This window comes from Staurois parvus, unplaced genomic scaffold (genome assembly GCF_062004578.1).
Source record: "Staurois parvus isolate SC_StPar_1 unplaced genomic scaffold, SC_StPar_1.0 ptg000155l, whole genome shotgun sequence".
NCBI classification, from domain to species: domain Eukaryota; kingdom Metazoa; phylum Chordata; class Amphibia; order Anura; family Ranidae; genus Staurois; species Staurois parvus.
Window position 1 is genome coordinate 15,286,119 of NW_028317951.1, and position 21,983 is coordinate 15,308,101.

General features: G+C 40.4%; 1 protein-coding gene across 1 annotated transcript in view; it reads right to left on the reverse strand.

Annotated features, from left to right (window-relative positions):
- SLC7A14 (solute carrier family 7 member 14) overlaps positions 1-21,983 on the reverse strand; it is a 125,240-nt gene that overhangs the window by 15,555 nt on the left and 87,702 nt on the right. Inside the window, exons 3-7 of the mRNA XM_089675490.1 lie at positions 19,128-19,364; positions 16,730-16,947; positions 6,391-6,537; positions 5,341-5,549; positions 4,376-5,253 (exon numbers count right to left, since the gene is read on the reverse strand). Coding sequence (XP_089531616.1) covers positions 4,376-5,253; positions 5,341-5,549; positions 6,391-6,537; positions 16,730-16,947; positions 19,128-19,364 — 1,689 coding nt within the window. The remainder of the gene's footprint in view (positions 1-4,375; positions 5,254-5,340; positions 5,550-6,390; positions 6,538-16,729; positions 16,948-19,127; positions 19,365-21,983) is intronic.

Below are 21,983 nucleotides of genomic sequence, written 5' to 3' on the forward strand. Positions count from 1 at the left end.
TGTAGAAACCTAGAATATAGGGGAGCAGTTCCACCGCTAGATTAATAACAAAAAGTTCATTAAGAGTTTCGATCACCCCCCAGTACATCTGTAGTTTGGGGCACCATCAGAGAAACAGAGAAGGTGAATAGGATTCCCTTAAGAGTGGCTATATGTACTGCAGTGAGCTGTCCCATAGCCCAATCCTATGTAGGAATTCAGGGAAAATCTGCTAAGGATGAAAAGTGATACCAGCTGTGCGGATTGAAAATGATCATTCCAGATATTGTCTAAAATGGGCCCCAGGTCTGTTTCTCACCTCCTTCTACTAAGAAATAGAAATGTAGGAAGAATTGTATCTAGCAGTTAGGCGTACTTCTCAGAAATTAGACCTTTAGTAGTGACCACCCAAACTACTGGGTCTTCTATAGTTTTTTCAATTATGTATTATTATTCCTAGACAGGCATTGACTTTAGGAACTTGCTGTCAATTTTCTAATGATCTTTGTTTTCATCTTCTAATATTATTTAGAATGACAGTTCAAACCCAACTGACTGCCTGTTTTTTAACTTTACACAGGTATTAAATGTGCCCCAAACTGGAAGAGAACACACAGGGGACGCAAACATCTAGTTCACTATCAAAGATTTATTGTTAAAAAAGTATAAAACTGAAAACCTACTCACAAACAACAGAAGAATAAAAGCCTGCAAAAGCTAGAGCTTCTTCAGCTTTGAGGAAGGGGACACGTCCCCGAAAAGCATCAGCGTGCCAACTCCACTGTCAGTTGGGAACTCTGCTACCATGCTCGATGATCTTTAGTGGCTATTATTCTTCTGTTGTTTGTGAGTATTTTATCGGTTTTATACATTTTAACAATAAATCTTGGATAATGTGCTGTTTGTGCCCCCTGTGTGTTCTCCTCTAGTTTGAGGTTTGATCTCCCAGTCTGAGGAGGGTTGCACCGCCAAGATCATGTTTTGAGACAAGTTGAACTTCTGACATCTTTACCACTAGACTGGTAACTATTCCTTTGGAGCACTGGAGAGGTGTTTTTTTATTAAAGTGCCCAGTAAGCAAAGATATGTCTTAGTGAATAACCAATTAGACATTATTAATTACCACTTTCCGCATACGATCACCAAGTAAAATTGAATGCTTGTTTATTCAATTCTTTTTTGTTTTAGAGTCAGATTATAATAAAGGAAAGTAAAGGAAGCAAAGAAAAAAACGATTAGTCTCTCTCATGCAAAAGAATAACTTCAAGACAATTTATATGGGTCCAGACAGCAGTGGGTGTCTGTGGGAGGGAAAATGGCCCACTGTTGGTGTCAGTGGGTAGATTAGTGCCTTTTATCAGCGGGAAGAAAAGTGCCCCAAGGGCCGGATAAAGATGAGCAAAGGGCCACATCTGGCCCCGGGCTGCAGTTTGGAGACCACTGTGATAGATGATCAGTAAAAGCCCTCAGTGGCCACTTTTGCAATGTCAGCCACATAACACTGCACATAAAATATTACTGATGAAATACTGAACAAATTATTTTGAACATATTATTTTATTGCAAAATTATATAACAAAGAATTCTGTGCAGCCTGCTACAACCTTCCCAGGAATTTCTGCATCCTGAATGTAGATGGGATTGTCACACATTAAGTGGTTAAATTCCAAATACAGACATTCAGACAGAATTTTGTGACAGTTAGACAACCCACTGCCTGCTGTGCTTGCAGTCAGCTTGATAGGCATGGAAGAAGGTGTCATAGGTTGAATATCTTAAAAAAAACCTCTCATATAAATCTTTGTTAAAAGAGAGATCAGTATTGTTTTCCTAGAATATAGAACATATAGCCACTCCTGAAGACCTTAATGTGCTAGTGCATGGTCTATTGGGCTTCTAACCAATCATTCCTGAATAACAATTGAATAAAGTTTTCACTTTCTGGTTTCATAATAATTTATCCAAATAGCGATGTCTTCTGGAAAATGCTTAGTATAAAATAAAAGTAGGTAAATGATAAAAGTTGCAACTAAAACGATTGGTAGACCACACTATAAGCTATTGGTGTAATTGGACACAGGCTGCAGCTTTAAGTAATGCTGCATGGAGGCCCAAAGAGCCCCATAATGATTGATTTTCCTAATGCTCTTTTAGGGTCACACCTCTTTCAAGAACATTCCGAAAGATTGATCCAGTAATATGTACCTACAAAAATCCTACTACCCCTCAACCTGCTAAACATTATCACATGACAGCAAATTCCTTTGATGTCTGGTTACTGCATTCATGTTAAATGAATGAGCCTCTGGAAGATATCCAGACAATGAACTGTGAAAGTACCACGGCAAATTAACCTGAAGAACCCATCCACGTCTCATTTCCCTTCTCATGTTTTCATTTTACGTAACTGTGTTTTTGTACTAGAAGTACACATGCTCACTTGCTGATTATAAACAGCCATTATGATATTTTACCACATCAGGATTATATTGTTGATTGTGATGCTAAATGATTTTATCACTGACAGCTTCAGAAATGAAATATGTATGATGAGGGGTAGAGAAATCTCTTGATGTGCAGAGAAGCCTATGGTCTAGCAGTGCCAGATGGTATATGAGCAAAGTTAGCTCATAGAAATTTAATGAAGCCTGTTCAAGTCATGGTGAGCCCTGGCATGCATAAGCCAAATTAAAATTCCAACTATCTGCTCTGGTGAACTCTGTTTGATGAGTCCTTGGCTATAGAAGCAAGAGATCTGATAATTATTTTACAGTAACTGAAAAATGATGTATTATTTGCTTGTTATGTGTGTGTCTCTTTCATGCAACATTTTATATGCATGCTTTATTATTCACAGCTGCAAGCCAAAGTCTTAAGGAGATGAAATGCTTACAGCAGAGAGCTGCATATTTAATTGCTATCTACACCTGTGAACCTGAAATTAATACAACTGGAAGAGATGTAATAGAGACATCTGTGCCCTTTACAAGGTGTCCTCTGCTCCACAGGGGACAAAGAGCAACCAAATTTAAACTATAAAGTCCTGTTTGCTTAACGTGACATGCATTAGCAGAACCATCTTCTCCTAATGCGTTGCCCTAGTAGCAATATGTAAAGATAATATGAGTACCATTAATATCTAGAATGATGTACCCACACCAGACATTACACATAAGGATTCTAGAGATTGTGACAATCCTGTAAAAGCAGAGGTCTCTGGACTGTGTGAATACATTCACTAGTCACAGAACCTCTAATATCTTCTTTAGGTTACATCCTGGCATTACAGTATTCCATTGCTCTCACACTACAATTCTCTGATTTCAGGGGCCATTATCAACTGCCAGTCTGTGGCATTTAGAGGATTCAAGAGAAGCAAAGATTGCAGCAGGTCATATAATCTCAAATCAACTGCTAAATGTCATGCGTGATGTAACTACTCAGCTACCGCTTAATGTGTTCCAAAGAAAGGGAACATCTGTCTTTAAAGTGGTTATAAAGCCTAACCATTTTTAACCTTAATGCAGTCCTTGTATTAAAGTACTGTGAAAATATGTTTAGGCATTAGTATTGTCCCTTAACCCCCCCTTCCCTTTTACTTACCTGATCCCTCATTCAATCCAGTGCTGTGCACATCTGCTGCGGGTTGGTGTGGGGCAAGTCCTGCTTTCTGTGTCAATGGAGGCAGCAGTGAGGCTCAGGAGTGAGCACACACAGGTGCCCCCATGGGAAGTGGCATCCTATGGGGGCCCTAGATAGAGAGGAGGAGCCCAGAGTGCTGGTGGGGGGCCTGAAAAGAGGAGGTACGGGGTGGCTTTGTGCAATTCCATTGCACAGAGTAAGTAAATAAGTATGGACATGTTTGTTATTTAAAAAAAAATACCTTTACAACTTTAAGCACTCCAAATCCTTTCCACATGTTGATTCTACTATTTGGTTATTACCAGGTAATTATGGAGAAAGGTAAACTGAGGTATGTACTGCTAATTAAAAGTAGCTATTTATCATTTAGATAAGATAAAATCAAGTTTAACATTGAGGCTCAATGCACACTAGCGTTTTTTTAAGCTCAAAATACGCTGGATAAAAAATGCTGATAATATCATTTTTAGTAGCATTTTAGTAGCATTCAGAAGTCTTTAGGAGCGTTTAGGAGCGTTAGTGTTTTATTAGTGTTTTTACAGTATGATAACGGTCTCTGATGGAACCCTCTAGGGGTTTCAAGTATAAGAAACCCTGCTTGCTTAATTCTCTGTAGTGTACAAGGTAGAATTTTAAGAAAATTGGAATGTTCCTACACACACACACACACTTCTAGCCAAGTAATGAGATGTTAACAGTGCAACGTATGCAAATGTATACATTATCAAAATATTGGAAGTACTGAATAACTTACCCACGAAGCACCAGACAGCAAAACGAATCCATGTTACAGATGATAGTTTAAGCATAAGATAAATATTGACCATCATTGCAAATGCAGGAACAAATGGGACACATGGGGCCATGTATGGCAACTTCTTGGGATTCTCTGGTTGCTGAAGAATCACAAAAACCAGGGCAATGATTAGCAGTACCATCAAAATTACTAGGAGGACTGCCCACCATACTTGGTCATATACGTAATCTGCACCAAATATGATAAATGAGCAAAAGATGAACAACAAAACAAACAGAAGCATGACACAGATGGTCACTGTTCGACCGGTAGCAACAGTCGGTCGATCCATTTTCCCAGGCAAGCCAAGACGGATCCTCATTGTGTAATATCTTGGTCCAATAAATTTTTTCAGCTTAAAAAGATAGATATTTTCAGAACCATCAGCTTCAATTCCAGATGTCATGTCCACTGTTCCATAGTTTGGATGGTTCACATTGTAGTTGGCCTTATCAGATTTGCCAATCAGCATTTCATTGTCTCCCAGAGAGGGCAGGTTCTTTGCTCCACATGTGTTGGTGGCAGGACCTGAGAATTCCTCGCCATCACTCATGGGAGAGCAGGCTTCCTTTTCACAATCAGCAAGGATTCCTTCTTTCTTTTTGGTGTGTTCCTCAGACAGAAATTTGACAAAACCATCAATATCACTTTCAGGCTGGTAACGCAATAAAAGTACACACACAGAAACAAGGGTGTATGCTAGGAGAGTTCCTATAGACATCATTTCTATCAGGTCCCGAAGACTGACCAGCAGAGACAGAAGGGCTGCAAGGAATCCAGAGACAATACAAGCCACCACAGGAGTCTCTGTGTAGGAACTGACATGGGACAAAAACCTAAAATTGAAAAAGAAAAGTTCAAAATGCATCTTTGAATAGATGAATTATTGCAAACAGGTGTCAATCGTCACAACTACTGCTTACCTGAACAATAACCCATCACCAGCCATAGCATAAATGACTCTGGGCATAGGAAACAGGGATCCAAACAGGCTGACTGTAAGCCCAGCTACAGATCCAATGGCCACAATGAATTTAGCAGCATAGAATCCATGGGCTACAAACATCTCCATCAGTGGTGATTCTGAATCAATCATATTGTAAGGAACCATTAATGTTAATATAACACTGACCTAAAAAAAAAAGTAAGATTGCACTTCAACATGGCAAAGTAGTAAAATTGCTAAAATAATGTACAGACAGATGCTTTTCATAAGATGGATATGTAGATACAATTTTTTTTTACATAAGAGAAAATCCTCTCCCAAGTTTGGTGTTAGAGATTCTGTATATAGCCCTACAGAACAGATAGTGCACAGTCCACGTGTTTATCTGCTGCTTCTCTGCAAACAGGAAACAGGAATTTTATTGTAGAGAAGTGACATAGAGTTTAATCTTAGATGCAGCTACAAGTTATAAACACTGCCATCTACTGGTTGAAGAATATATCTCTACTGAACACTGAAGTAGTTGTTGCAAAATACATGAACATTGTATTCCAACATTTGGTAATGGGGATGTCCTAAATGCTGAAAGTATAACATTGGGTCAATGAACTGTAACACAGTGAACTGTTCAATGGGCTTAATAAACTTCCAAAATTCTTATATTTTAAGATGCAAAGGTTAGCACCATAGCCTATAATAAAGTTAAGGAAAAACTGGCAATGTAACTTTTTAAAGTTTTACTTATTTGGACAAAGAATTTTGCATAAATGTGGCAATTTTCAATTTATTTGCAGTATATAAATATACCTATGTATTCCACCATAACACTTTTTTTTTTATCTTATTAGCATTTTCTCATCAACTATACCTTTATATAGGATATATATTTAAATTAAATAGTGAAAATAAAAAAAAATGTTTCACAAGCTCTGTTTGTTACTCTTTTTAAAAGTATTATTCCAATTACATATTTCAAAACAAAAAAAGTGTCATACTACTGCATTAAATAAATGTTAGTGATACTTACAGAAACATAGGCTGTCAGACAGGTAATTAATGAAGCTGTGATAGCATATGGAATAGAGGTGTTGGGACTCTTTGCTTCTTCTCCTGTAGTAGCAATGATGTCGAAGCCAATGAAGGCATAAAAACATGTGGCTGCGCCCTTCAGGACCTGCAAGTCAACAAAGTGACAATTTTTAAATTCTATCACACACCCTATTTTCTGAAGCAGACTCAACTTCCCCCAACCAAGTGGTCGGCAAGCCGCGGCTCGCGAGCCACATGCGGCTCTTTACACACTCTAATGCGGCTCTTCTGTGTGCCGGGCGCCCGCTCCCCTCCCTCCTCTCTGTCGGCCGCCCCAAAAGTCCGCGCGGACCTTTTAATCCGGCCCGCGGATGTGGCTGTCAGGATGTGTGTAGGCGGGGCAGCGTGACGAACGTGAGGGGAGGGGAGCTAGGCTCCTCTCACAGTCCGCCCTGAAGACCCGAACGGCGCGGGAACACGGCGAGAGGAGCAAAGGTAAGTGAATTGACACAGGGGACTTGGCTTACTACTTGGGGGGGAATAGTACTGTGGGGGATGAAATACTATATGAGGGATGAAATACTATATGGGGGATGAATTACTATGGGGGATGAATTACTATATGGGGGATGAATTACTATATGAGGGATGAATTACTATGGGGGATGAATTACTATATGGGGGATGAATTACTATATGGGGGATGAATTACTATGGGGGATGAATTACTATGGGGGATGAATTACTATATGGGGGATGAATTACTATATGGGGGATGAATTAATATGGGGGATGAATTACTATATGGGGGATGAATTACTATGGGGGATGAATTACTATATGGGGGATGAATTACTATGGGGGATGAATTACTATATGGGGGATGAATTAATATGGGGGATGAATTACTACATGGGGGATGAATTACTATGGGGGATGAATTACTATGGGGGATGAATTACTATATGGGGGATGAATTAATATGGGGGATGAATTACTATATGAGGGATGAAATACTATATGGGGGATGAATTACTATGGGGGATGAAATACTATATGAGGGATGAATTACTATGGGGGATGAATTACTATATGGGGGATGAATTACTATATGAGGGATGAATTACTATGGGGGATGAATTACTATAGGGGGGATGAATTACTATGGGGGATGAATTACTATATGGGGGATGAATTACTATATGGGGGATTAATTACTATGGGGGATGAATTACTATGGGGGATGAATTACTATATGGGGGATGAATTACTATGGGGGATGAATTACTATGGGGGATGAATTACTATATGGGGGATGAATTACTATGGGGGATGAATTACTATATGGGGGATGAATTACTATGGGGGATGAATTACTATATGGGGGATGAATTACTATGGGGGATGAATTACTATATGGGGGATGAATTAATATGGGGGATGAATTACTATATGGGGGATGAATTACTATGGGGGATGAATTACTATGGGGGATGAATTAATATGGGGGATGAATTACTATATGGGGGATGAATTACTATATGGGGGATGAATTACTATGGGGGATGAATTACTATGGGGGATGAATTACTATATGGGGGATGTATTTTCAGTTTTAAAAATGTGGCTCTCAAAATAAATTTCAATCGTGGTTTTGGCGAGATTTGGCTCAGTTGAAAAAAAAGGTTGCCCACCACTGCCCTAACCCAATGAAATAGCTAATGAATGGAAAATCTTTAATTCATACGTAAACAAGTTCAATTTAACTTTGATACACTTATTTTTTAGGTTCATAAACTAAATTGTTTGTACCTAAAAAAATTAAGAAAAATGCATAATTGTAGTGCACAGCACTGAGATATTCAAAACAAAAGGATAAACACTTGAAAGAAATTGTAATTATTCTAATTTACTCCACCCAGCAACTTCATGATAACCTTCTACCATATACTTGAAAAGATTTGATCTTGCTACCTGTCACCTGCTAAGGCTAGGTTCACATATGTGCGGGTGGTTGCTGGTGTGGAATAGTGTGTAAATCTTTTGCAGATTATTGGGGCTGCCATTCATTCTGAACAGCACCCACATGCATGTGAAAATGCAGCAACTGATTTCCTGAAGTTTGCTTTTTTAAAAAGGTGCAGGAACCTTTTTCTTGCATGAAACACAGACACAACAGCCCATTCAAATGAATAAGCTGCAATTTTTGCACAACCGCAGCTTGAGGAGCCCTTAAAGGATAATTTCACCTTTTTGGACAAAAATCAATGCACATTTTTGCAGGTAAAAAAATGTGCATTTATTATTTTTGTCCAAAGGAGCCTGTAAAGCATTGCACCAGGGATCAGTAGATCACTGATGCTATGCAGGTCTCCTGCAGAGCTGTCAGAATATCTGTTTGCGATGTACAAGCAAGCAGATATTTTGACAGGAAGCTTCAATGTACTTCCACGATGCTCTACAGTGCTCTGATAGGTGACTGAAAACTACAAGCCCACAGCCTCTAAGGCTGCTGGGACTTGCAGTCCATTCATTCGCGGAAGTCTGTGAATGAATGATGGGGCAGTGCGGGCGTACTATGTGTTATAGCTGACAGATAGTATGGTGAAACTTCTCCCCATACTATTTGTCGGGGGGTGGGGTGGTGGCAGGGGCAGCTGCGCTATGGGAACATGTTACATGTATGTTACATGTTCCACCTTAAAAACAGGTGGAATATGCAACATGTTCCCAAAGGTGAGCATATCCTTTAAGGTGTGAACCTAGCCTTATTGAACCTTCACACATAGTATTGCAATTCCCTGCTAGACTTTGTTTAACTTCATTTTTTACCTCAACTGGCCAGCCCGTTTTTGGAATTGTGTTGTTTTGCGTATTAATTGGTGTATATTGTTGTTATTAGAGGTAGTTAGCTAATAAAATGGAAAAAAGGGTTGAAAATATCAAATTTTTAACACTACTACTTTTACTACATTTTTTAAAGTTGCTTTTTGGACGTTTTTACTTATTGTGTAAAATGCTTCAAATAATAAAACACACTAACTATAAAGGAGAATTTTTTATTTTATTAAAAATTTTAATTATTAGACCTAAGATCTCACCCCTGGCCCCCAAAGCATCTGATCACATTGAAATTGGTTTGATCAGATGCTTGTACATGCAAAAAAACTGAAACCAGAAGTTACAAATTATTTGTCGCTTCCAGTTTCCGATCTCACAGAGGGGGAGGAACAACATTATTTCCTCTCTCACTGTTCACTGCTGGAGATCCTGCTGGTTGGAGTGGTCCCAGTATCCCAGCTTGGATGGGAGAACCCATGAGAGTTGGCGGAAGGCAAGAAGGGGCAGTCCCTTCCACTGCCTGTAGAGGTGATTAAGTGGCTCTATAGCCACTCAAATCACTTCTACTGTAAAGGAAATCACCAGCTGAAAATTTTGATTTTCACCTGCAGGTGAAGCATCATCCTGTTATAAGCACTGAAACCCTAGGACATCATATAATGTTCTACAGAAGGTAAGTTGTTAAAAAGTTACTCCACTTTTGTTGAGAAAAAAACATTCCCTTCTGGGTGATGTAAATTGCAGGTATTTCAGCAAACTTTGTTGCAGATTCCTACCTTGTGCTATTTTGAAGAAATAACAGTTTGTCTGTGTCCATGTGCAAAGTGAACGTGAATGGGAGTGACTTTTGCAATATCAATCAGCTGATGCCAATGAGGAACCTGGCAGGGTCTGAATCCCTTTAAACATGAATAAACCTTTGGGTGTATCTTACTAACATGGAAATTTTTGTTGCAGAGGATGTGGGGATGCCCAAAATCTGACTTTTATGTCAGTGCACACTTCTGGGAACATCAGCGAGCCAATGACAAAAGCATAAAATGACATTTCTGGAGGTCAGTCCATACACCATCTGTGTACAGAACACCTCCAGGTTGCCACTGCACTTTACAGTAAATTACAGCACTGAAAAAGGAAAGTTAATTTTTAATATAGTTCTAGTATAATGTAGCTTTTGTGGCAGTTGTATATGTAATATTATTTATTTAAGTTATATAATTTCCCCATGAAAGTGGAGTTACCCTTTAAATACCCAAGGCTCAGAAAAATTCCTGCTTCTTATTTTTATTCTGGCGCACATGATTGGGTATTTAAAGTGAACACAGCGTCATTCTATTCTCTAATATTCACGTCACAAAGAGAACAGTTATTTTGCTAGGTGAACAACCTAATTTAGTAAATGAACGGTATTGCTTCGATTTGAACCTGTCCTACCAAAAAACAATGGGTTTTTCTAGGTCCATGCATATTTCCAAAAAAATTGCAGCAACATTCATGTCGTATAGATAATCCATCAGTACTTTTTCCCATTCCCTCTTTTTTCTCTCCCTCATTTTTTCCTTCCCTCTTGTTTTCTTCCTTTACTTCCTTCTCTCTTATCTTTATAACAAAACCCAGGCTTTTATTATTTTAACGCTACCTTCTGACACTGGTTTCAGTTTGAAAGTGGAATGTCATTTGTAGTTCATGATGTTACTGTTATACAGTATATTCTCAGACTTTTATTGGTATGTTATTACAACCAGGGGCCTAGATAAGGGGGGAGTCAGAGGGGTCTGAACCCCCCCTCCAGAGGAGAGTGGCCAACCATCCCTGCAGCCTTGAAATTTCCTCTTGCCCACGAGTGGAAATAAGGTGGGGGGGGGGCGAGCAGTGCCAGGACTAGGGGTGTGTAGGAGGGGTGGAGGTGGGGACAGTGACAAGCAGTGATCTCCTGTATGGCTTTCAATGAAGCAGCTGGAAGCTGCGGGAGGGAGAGGAGGAGGAGGAGTGGCTTCCAGCTGCTTCATTGAAAGCCACTCCTTCCTTCCATCCATCCATCCACCCCTTCCTTCCTTCAACCCACTCCTCCCTCCCTTCCTTCCACCCACCCACTCCTCTCTTCCTTCCTTCCTTCCACCCACCCACTGCTCCCTTCCTTCCTTCCACCCACCCCTTCCTTCCTTCCACCCCTCCCTCCCTTCCTTCCTTTAAGGGGGAGAAGTTGGTGTAGGGGGGAGTGGTAAAAATGCGAGCTGAACCCCCCCGAAAAAACAAATTTATCTACAGCCCTGATTACACCTTACTCTTGGCTTTGTACTAGTTGCCCTTTGTAGGGCTTTGATCATGCTCAGTTGACTCTGGTACGCTGTTTTATATTTTCAATGAAAAAATGTATTGAACAAAAAATATTCATGGCATGAAAGAGCACATCAAATAAAAAAACATTTGAAAACTAAAGACAAAAAACAACATTCTCCATTCAATTAACATGGTCATTCACCATACTATTCCTATCCATTACTGTATTTGACTCAGTAATGCAGATAGCAAGGTTATCACTATTTATCACAACAGAGGTGAATACATGATCAGAATAAAATAAACCCACTTAAAGCGGAGTTACACCCAAAAGGGGAAGTTCCACTTTAAAGACTGGTTCCCCATTAAGGATTGGCACCTTTGGGGAGTGGGTACCCGAAATCGACAGGTATCCACTTTCCACTGTGATCGCCTAGGTGATCGGATCTGGAAGTTGTCCTTCTACCCACCTTCTCCGTAGTCTTGTGGGACACGTGACAGATCCCAGAACACTACAGGGCCATTCAGGAAGCACAGCGCTACTCACTCACATGGTGAGCACCCAGCTGTGAAGCCGCAAGCTGTCAAAGCCGGATGCCCACACTGAAGATGCCGGAACCTGGAACACAGGACGGCTGGTGAAACGGGCTGCAGGAAGGACACTGCGGGATTGTGGGACAGGTGAGTGGCTGTTTTTTAAAAGTCAGCAGCTACAGTTTTTGTAGCTGCTGACTTTCATTTTTTGGAACTCCACTTTAATTACTAGCAATGTCAATCTCTTGATAAGATTGTTTGTGTTTCGTACATTGAATAATTATTCCATAATCTGCCATATTGTGTGATGTCTTTTGTCTATATATGTTTGGCACCATACATCAATGTATACACCTTTCTTAACAAATATTTTTTTATAAAAGTGTTGCAAAGTTTCTTATTTGCAGAACACACCAGTAACATAATTTCCTGTTGTAGATATCCATGATCCTTCCATTGGCTCTTGGGATGCCTATCTGATAGGTAGGCAGATGGCCAAAGAAAGGTACATGCAAGGCAGGCTGAAAAAGTTGGTGCTAATTCTGAGGCAGCCGTGTAGTGTTGTCACCCTGCAACAGGAAGTGCTTTAAATGGCAGGATCCCTTGGTAAGAAATCATGCAAAAGAGTCACAAAAAGTAATTTGCTTAAGGAAACTGTATAGAATGGGGTTGATTTTCTAAAGGCCAATAGGCTGTTCACTTTGCAAGGGAATTTTCGCTTTGCCATGGAAATTTTCCTTTAGCTAAGTGAATGCGCTGAAAATTCACTTTGCAAAGAATATCCATGTGCGAGAAAAAAAAAACGAAAAAAAAACCCAGTTTGGCCTGCACATGACTGGATGATGGAATACAACAGAGCTTCATCTCATTCACTAAGCTAAGGAAAAATTCCCTTGCAAAGTGAACAGCCTATTTGCCTTTATTACATCAACTCACAGTGATGCATGATGTCCTACATGCTGAAAAATACATTTTGGGTTTACATACACTTTAAGATCACTATGGCCAGTGTTAATGTTTCTTGGTAAAAAAACAATGAACTCAATGTAACTGTCTGGTTTTTTTCTCTGGCTGCAACATACATAAATAACAGAGAAAAGAAAAATCAGGCAATGTGCACATACGCTTCAATGTTTATGTCATCTTGGCTAATGTCATGAAACGTCTTCAGTCTTTATCCTATCAATATATCATCACATTTCTTTCTTTGTGTGCCTCTCTTTATTATGCATGTCTTTCTTTATATGTGAATTGATTTACGGTTAACACTGTTTAAGCAACAATAGTAGACACTGAGAAAATGTTTGCAACATGAAAAGTGGGCAATTTCTGTGTTTTGTCTATTTATTTCAAAGTGTGTGGATTTTCTTTATAGCTTTGTTATTTGTAAAGCGCAATTACACATCTTGGTTTTACAAAGTCAATAGCTCAAAATAACTTAAATGAATAAAGCTCAGAAAATGACCAGTTTTAAACATGCAAATTTGTTTTAAACATCTTTCACTGCTGAGTAGCATGATGCCAATACTACATGCAGATTACGTGATAGAATCCAAAATACATAAATACATTATATATATATATATATATATACACATACATACATACACACACACACTCACCGGCCACTTTATTAGGTACACCTTGCTAGTGCCAGGAAAATATCCCCCACACCATTACACCACCATCAGCAGCCTGAACCGTAGATACAAGGCAGTATGGATCAATACTTTCATGATTACGCCAAATTCTGACCCTACCGTCTGAATGTCGCAGCATCCACTCTACCCATTCTCCTCAGACCTCTGACATCAACAAGGCATTTTCATCTACACAACTGCCGCTCACTGGATATTTACTCTTTTTCTGACCATTCTCTGTAAGCCCTAGAGATGGTTGTGTGTGAAAATCCAAGTATATCAGCAGTTTTTGAAATACTCAGACCAGCCTGTCTGGCACCAACAACCATGCCATGTTCAAAGTCACTTAAATCCCCTTTCATGCCCATTCTGATGCTCAGTTTGAACTTTAGCAAGTCGTCTTCACCAGGTCTAGATGACTAAATGCACTAAATTACTCCATGTGATTGGCTGATTAGCAATTTGTGTTACCAAGCAATTGAACAGGTGTACCTAATAAAGTGGCTGGTGAGTGTTTATACAGTGCCTTGAAAAAGTATTCATACCCCTTGAAATTTTCCACATTTTGACATGTTACAACCAAAAACGTAAATGTATTTTATTGGGATTTTATGTGATAGACCAACACAAAGTGGCACATAATTGTGAAGTGGAAGGAAAATGATAAATTGTTTTCAAATTTTTTTACATATAAATATCTGAAAAGTGTGGCGTGTATTTGTATTCAGCCCCCCGAGTCAATACTTTGTAGAACCACCTTTCACTGCAATTACAACTGTAAGTCTTTTTGGGGATGTCTCTGCCAGCGTTGCATATACAGTATCTCACAGGAGTACAACCCTCACATTTTTGTAAATATTTTATTATATCTTTTCATTTGACAACACTGAAGAAATGACACTTTGCTACAATGTAAAGTAGTGAGTGTACAGCTTTTATAACAGTGTAAATTTGCTGTCCCCTCCAAATAACTCAACACACAGCCATTAATGTCTAAACCGCTGGCAATAAAAGTGAGTACACCCCTAATTGAAAATGTCCAAATTGGGCCAAAGTATCAATATTGTGTGTGCCCACCATTATTTTCCAGCACTGCCTCAACCCTCTTGGGCTTGGAGTTAACCAGAACTTCACAGGTTGCCACTGGAGTCCTCTTCCACTCCTCCATGAGGACATCACGGAGCTGGTGGATGTTAGAGACCTTTCACTCCTCCACCTTCCGTTTGAGGGTGCCACACAGATGCTCAATAGGGTTTGGGTCATGCTTGGGCAGTCCATCGCCTTTACCCTCAGCTTCTTTAGCAAGGCAGTGGTCGTCTTGGAGGTGTGTTTGGGGTCGTTATCATGTTGGAATACTGCCCCGTTGCCCAGTCTCCAAAGGGAGGAGATCATGCTCTGCTTCAGTATGTCACAGTACATGTTGGCATTCATGGTTCCCACAATGAACTGTAGCTCTCCTGTGCTGGCAGCACTCATGCAGCCCCAGACCATGACACTCCCACCACCATGCTTGAATGTAGGCAAGACACACTTGTCTTTGTACTCCTTACCTGGTTGCCGCCAAACACGCTTGACACCATCTGAACCAAATCAGTTTATCTTGGTCTCATCAGACCACAGGACATGGTTCCAGTAATCCATATCCTTAGTCTGATTGTCTTCAGCAAACTGTTTGAGGGCTTTCTTGTGCATCATCTTTAGAAGAGGCTTCCTTCTGGGACTACAGCCATGCGACCAATTTGATGCAGTGTGTGGCGTATGGTCTGAGTAATGACAGGCTGACCCCCCACCCCTTCAACCTCTGCAATAATGGTGGCAGCACTCATGCATCTATTTCCCAAAGACCACCTCTGGATATGACGCTGAGCATGTGCACTCAACTTCTTTGATCGACCATGGCGAGGCCTGTTCTGAGTGGAACCTGTCCTGTTAAACCGCTGTATAGTCTTGGCCACCATGCTGCAGCTCAGTTTCAGGGTCTTGGAAATCTTCTTATAGCCTAGACCATCTTTATGTAGAGCAACAATTCTTTTTTTCAGATCCTCAGAGAGTTCTTTGCCATGAGGTGCCATGTTGAACTTCCAGTGACCAGTATGAGAGAGTGAGAGAGATAACACCAAATTTAACACACCTGCTCCGCATTCACACCTGAGACCCTGTAGCACATGACACCGGGGGGGGGGGGGGGGAATGGCTAATTGGGCCCAATGAGGACATTTTCACTTAGGGGTGTACTCATCTTTGTTGCCAGCGGTTTAGACATTAATGGCTGTGTGTTGTTATTTTGAGGGGACAGCAAATTTACAATGTTATACAAGCTGTACACTCACTACTTTACATTGTAGCAAAGTGTCATTTCTTCAGTGTTGTCACATGAAAAGATATAATAAAATATTTACAAAAATGTGAGCGGTGTACTCACTTCTGGGAGATACTGTATAGAGAGTGAAATTTTTGCCCATTCTTCTTTGCAAAAAAGTTCAAGCTCTGTCAGATTGGATGGGGAGCATCTATGAACAGCAATTTTCAAGTCTTGCCACAGATTCCCAATTGGATTTAGGTCTGGACTTTGACTGGGCCATTCTAACACATGAATATGCTTTGATCTAAACATTGTAGCTCTGGCTGTATGTTTAGGATTGTTGTCCTGCTGGAAGGTGAACCTCCGCTCCAGTCTCAAGCCTTTTTCAGACTCTAACAGGTTTTCTTCTAAGATTATACTAAGATTAAATTACACATAGGTGGACTCTATTTACTAATTAGGTGACTTCTGAAGGCAATTGGCCACTAAATTTTAGTTATATTTATTTGTAAAAAATTTTGAAAACCATTTATCATTTTCCTTCCAATTCACAATTATGTGCCACTTTGTGTTGGTCTATCACATAAAAACCCGATAAAATACATTTACATTTTTGGTTGTAACATGACAAAATGTGAAAAATTTCAAGGGGTATGAATACTTTTTCAAGGCACTATATATCTATCTATATATGTAATTTTCAGAACAAGATATCAGGTAAATTAGTTAAAATCTCATACCCCTGACCATCCATATGGTAGAAAATTTCCTTCTGACCAATTTTTTCCACTGACGAAGAAAAGGCCAGCAATCATGATAAACACCCACACGGCCAAGTTAATCACATTCAACACATTATTAAAGCCAACAGAATTCTTTACTCCCAAGGCCACAATTATTGTCACAATGACTGCGATGACCAAAGCAAGGAGGTCTGGATAGGATTCTTCTCCTTTTCCTAAGAAAATAAGGAAAGCACATGAATAGCACTATAAAGTATGTAGACCTTTGTTTTACATAGAAATATAAGACAAAACTCATTATGAAACAAGGCACTGCCATCTGATCAAATTACGAAGGATGGTTATGCCAGCAGCAAGTGTCTGATTATGAGTCATAAGAGTGAGTAATACACTTTGGTGATTCAAGCCTGCAGATAGTCGGTAGGCTGTGCTTCTCTGCAGCTCATGCATCATCTTCTGTACTAGAGCCTGCACATTTATAAACACAGACTGCAATGTCACATAAGAATTGCCAGCCCTTCTGTCAGCTTCTCATGTGCTCTTATTGCATTCATGTAGGTGACAGATGACACAGCTGGAGTGATGGCAGGTATGTTCAAAAACATAACATTAAACGTATGCTGCCAGTTACACCAACAAAGTGAAAAAGGGGAAATAGTAGCTATATTAAGGCACATTATACTAAAACATTATTTCTCACTGTAAAAACATCATATATAATGTTAAAGTAACATCATGCACAGAAAACAAATAGATACTAAATAGACAGTTGAGATCAGTTCCAAACCATATCATAAAATGGTAGTTTGATACAGATTATGACATACACGCAAGAGCTAAAGTGCACCTTTGTCCAGACTATGAAACTTAAAGTATTTAAATAGTTTGTGTATAGGCATTTTTTTTTGGTTTCCTTGTTTTGAATAGAGTAGAAAACGGTTAAAAGACTTGTCTGTAGCAAAGATAATTTTGGCAGAAGGCATTTGATGCCCACGGTTTGATGCAATCTATGCAAGTGAGAATATCTCTTGAAATTGCTTTGTTGTCCTTGCTACCTGGTTCGAACAAAAGTATTAAAGCTGACTTTCTCTGATTTTGCCTTGTCATGACCCAAACAACCTTTTCCAGAATGTGGAAATCCACTGAAGCTCCATCACTGGCTACATGGGCTACTATTCTTAAAAGTCATTCAAAAGTTACAACATTTTTCACCTTAATGCATTCCCTGCATTAAGATGAAAAATGCTTTACAATTTGCTGTGCTCCCCCACTTCAAATACTTACCGGAGTCCTTAATCAATTCAACATTATGCTCAGCTGCATCTCTTCTCTCATTTCTCCCTCTACTGCCGGGGACTGAGGCAGGAACCTTTGGCTCCTGCTGCTGTCAATCAAAGGCTGTGAGGAGGGAGCAGAGGGTGGGGATGAGCTGAGCTGTGTGTGTCTATAGATGCACACAGCCTGGCTTGTGATAGAGCCCTCATGTCTGTACCCATAGTAAGTGGCTTGTTATGGTGGCAGATGCAGAAGAGTAAGAGCCAAGATCGCTGGTGGGGACCCCAACAGAGGACATTCAGGGCCACTCTGTGCAATACCATTGCATAGAGCATGTAAGTTTAAAAAGTTTATTATTTTTATTTAAAAACAAATGCGCCTTTAGAAACGCTTCAATGACAGAGGATAGTGATAATAGAAATTCTTCCAGCTTGGTGTGGATGGGATGGATACTGCACAATATCTTTTGAGGTGTTGGTTGGGAAATACCTGCTCCAGTCAGTGTACCCTGTACTGTTTTTTTCCTCCTTGTAGGTATCATCCTTGTAACTAAATAGTCCAACAGTTATTATACCTCTTTTGACCAGTGATTAGATGGAACAAAATTAGACTACAACGTATCCCCATGGGCAGCTTGATGTAAGCAGATGTACGTCTGTTTACATTCGCTTACATCAAGGTCTGTTCAGGTTCATCAGACTAAACACAATAGCTTTGCATCCAGGTCCTTTTACTGTATGTCAATCTGACCAGATGTGGGATGATATAGGTGAATGGAAGCACATTAGTTTACATTCAGCACCCCCACAGTGATTACATGGATCTGTTTTTACTCTATAATAAAATGAAGAGAAAAATTAAACCGGTTGTCAGCCAAGGTGACATCTTTCACATTATGATGTAAATCAGCAAGGGTTCAGTCTACAATCCCCTGCTGTAATGGAATTGATGTTGCTTGCTTGAAAGGGGCCTAATCCTTCCACACTGCATCCAAAACGAAAACATAAATTACTTTTATTACTTGTTCAGGTTATATAAATATCCTATTGTGCATAGTCTAGGCACTGGAGCAGTTTAACCAACATTAAGAAAAAAAAACACTCAGAAGATAAGCAATTACCTAATCCATTTAAAGTCCCCACACTTTGAATCATCCAATGGCTGATAGTGTGATTGGCGAGGGAGTCAAACATGCTACTAAGTGCGCTCGCTCCAGCTGCTGTACCAATCAGATACTCCAAGATTAAATTCCATCCAATGAAGAAAGCCACAAATTCTCCAACAGTGACATAACTGTATGTGTAAGCAGAACCCGTAGTTTTGGGAACACGAACCCCAAACTCAGCATAGCAGACACCTGCAAAAATGAAACCAAAGAATTACAGGAATTAATTCAGTCTATGAACAATGGCAAATACAGAGATGTGAAACATTTTAGAACAAGAGCAAAGTTGTGGATTTGTAGACTTTTAAATTTGTTGGTTCCAAGATCTTTATATAGAGTTAGGGCTGGAACAAGGGGTGGGCGGGAGGGAAAGCTGCCCTGGATGAAATGGTTTACTGTTAGGATGGGGGCGCCTTCCTTCTGTTACAAGGCTGACAGGAGTAGTGACAGCGGCAGTGATTTTGACAAGCAAATCTCTGCTTAGCATAGGATTCCCTAGACTTGCACATCATGAAGGAGGAGAATCACATTTTGGCATCTTTGCACTGGACATTAGATGACCTTGTCCCTGCACTGTATAGAGTCCACAGATGTCACCATTTGTACTTATTCAGATAACTTTAACAAAAGAATACATGCACTGCTGGTTCTCTTGTTTTACTGAATTACAAATCCCAATATTAAACTTAGTTCTTTTAAGTATTTTTTAGTTCAAAACACTAAAACTACTTGTATTTAAATTATATATAAAAGCTGAAAAATCTTGGGAAACATAAACTGCAATAGGTTATCTAAAATATTTTATCTCCAAACATCCTGAAGCCCTCTTTTGAAATAAAACACCCCCCATTCACACTGGGGCGATTAGGAATCACTGGTATCGCAGCAAAACACACAATGCATGTTTGCATGCCATTCATCCTCAATGGCACCCCAAATTGTGGTGCACATTTGCAACAATCGTGGCAAAACCTGTTTGTAAATAGCGCATGGCTTAGGCCCTGAGCTTTTGCCACAACAAACGCACATAGGGCAGCCCATTCAAGTAAATAGGCTGACCTATGCATGATATCCAGAATTATGTGAAAACAAAATTACGAGCAGGAAAGCGAGTTCCCACTACTCAAGATGTGAATGGGGCCTAAAGCTTTTAGGCCCAGATTGTTGGGTGCTCCACAATTTTCAAATAGCTACACATATAAAAAGTTGTGTCATCATGAGGACATTGCAAGTTCCATGGTAGGACATTCATCTTTTTATGCTCTTGATCTGTCCCAAAACTACTTTGGCCTTGTGATTGTGACCATCATCTCAAACCTTGCCATGTCTGCGAATGTGCAGAAATTACTGCGTGTGCACAGATATGCTCTAAGGCACAGGTGTCAAACTGGCGGCCCTCCAGCTGTTGCAAAACTACAAGTCCCATGAGGCATTGCAAGATTGACAGTTACAAGCATGATTCCCAAAGGTAGAGGCATGATGGGACTTGTAGTTTTGCAACAGCTGGAGGGTCGCCAGTCTGACACCCCTGCAAGGTCATTGCCGGGACCCAAAGAAAGGGCAGAGCTTTTCAGTAAATCTGCAAGTGCAAAAGAATAATAAAGATGGCAGCACTGGGGGGGTCTCTACAACCTAGTAAACTATAGCAGAGTGTTCACTTATTCACTATGCTCAAATGCAGCACAGACCACTTTAATTCCATTTCCCACAACTCCCAAGGTTCTTGGACATGCCCAAAAAATATACGTTCCTCAAATTCCCTCCCTCAGGGGCTCAGAAAGATTATACTTCAGGGGTGCTCAACCCATGGCCCGCTGATTTGAAATATGACCTCAAACCAGAGAAGCGCATGCCTGGGGCCGTCAACCCGTTAATCGTGCTCTGGGCTGCCGACCCATCAATCCAGAGAATCAGTGTACATTGAGCCAGCACCAGCAGTGAAGAAAGCATGCAGCCATGCAGGGAGCAGGAGCAACATGAGCCAATGCTTCCTGTGTAGCACCTGTTCCTGTCCCAGGTCGAGTGATACTAAGTGCACTTCGCCTGGGAGCCTAGAGAGCGAAGCCAGCAGAATCTGGAAAAGGAAAATAAGGCCAGTGTATAAAGCAACACAAACACTGCGCTTTCCCAATTGGCATATTAGCACCTATAAAAGGGGTAATAACTATTACGCTGCTTTCACACTGATCCGCAGGTGCAGCATGACCCCGCCCCATGCTCCAGGGGGCCCGTGTGGCCTTCCTGTCACATTCTGTTTTATACTTGGACAGGAGGGGCGGCAGAGGCAGACTATACAAGAACCGATCTCCATTTTACTCCTGCAACCCCTGAAATCTGGCTTCTCCTCCTCTCCCCACCACTGACATTTAGTGGCCGCAGAAGGAAAATGTTCACTATGCTATTCAAAATAAAAATGTTGAAATTCTGAACCATTTCACTGTGTCCTGTGAATGGTTACCAAATCATTTAAGTGGTCCTTGCTCTTCAAAAGTTTGAGCACCCCTGCATTACTTGATGAGGCAGAGGTAGCTGAGCAAGTAATCTGCAGCCAAGTGAGAGCCTCTCCACTTTCTAAACCGGAGCGTAAGAAGCCAGTACACAGCCTAAAAGCATGCAGCTTAACTGGAAGACCCAGTTACTATGAGAAGACTCAGCATTTGAATCCAGAGTACTTCAGTTCTAGTGGGGTGGCCCTTTGTATTCAGGCTTTGGATCTCTCCAGCTGTTTGGCTGTGTTACCAGAGCTACCCCATACTTCACTAAGAGGGATGCTGTCTATGAGGATAATCGCAAGCTGCTGTTTGTGTTCTG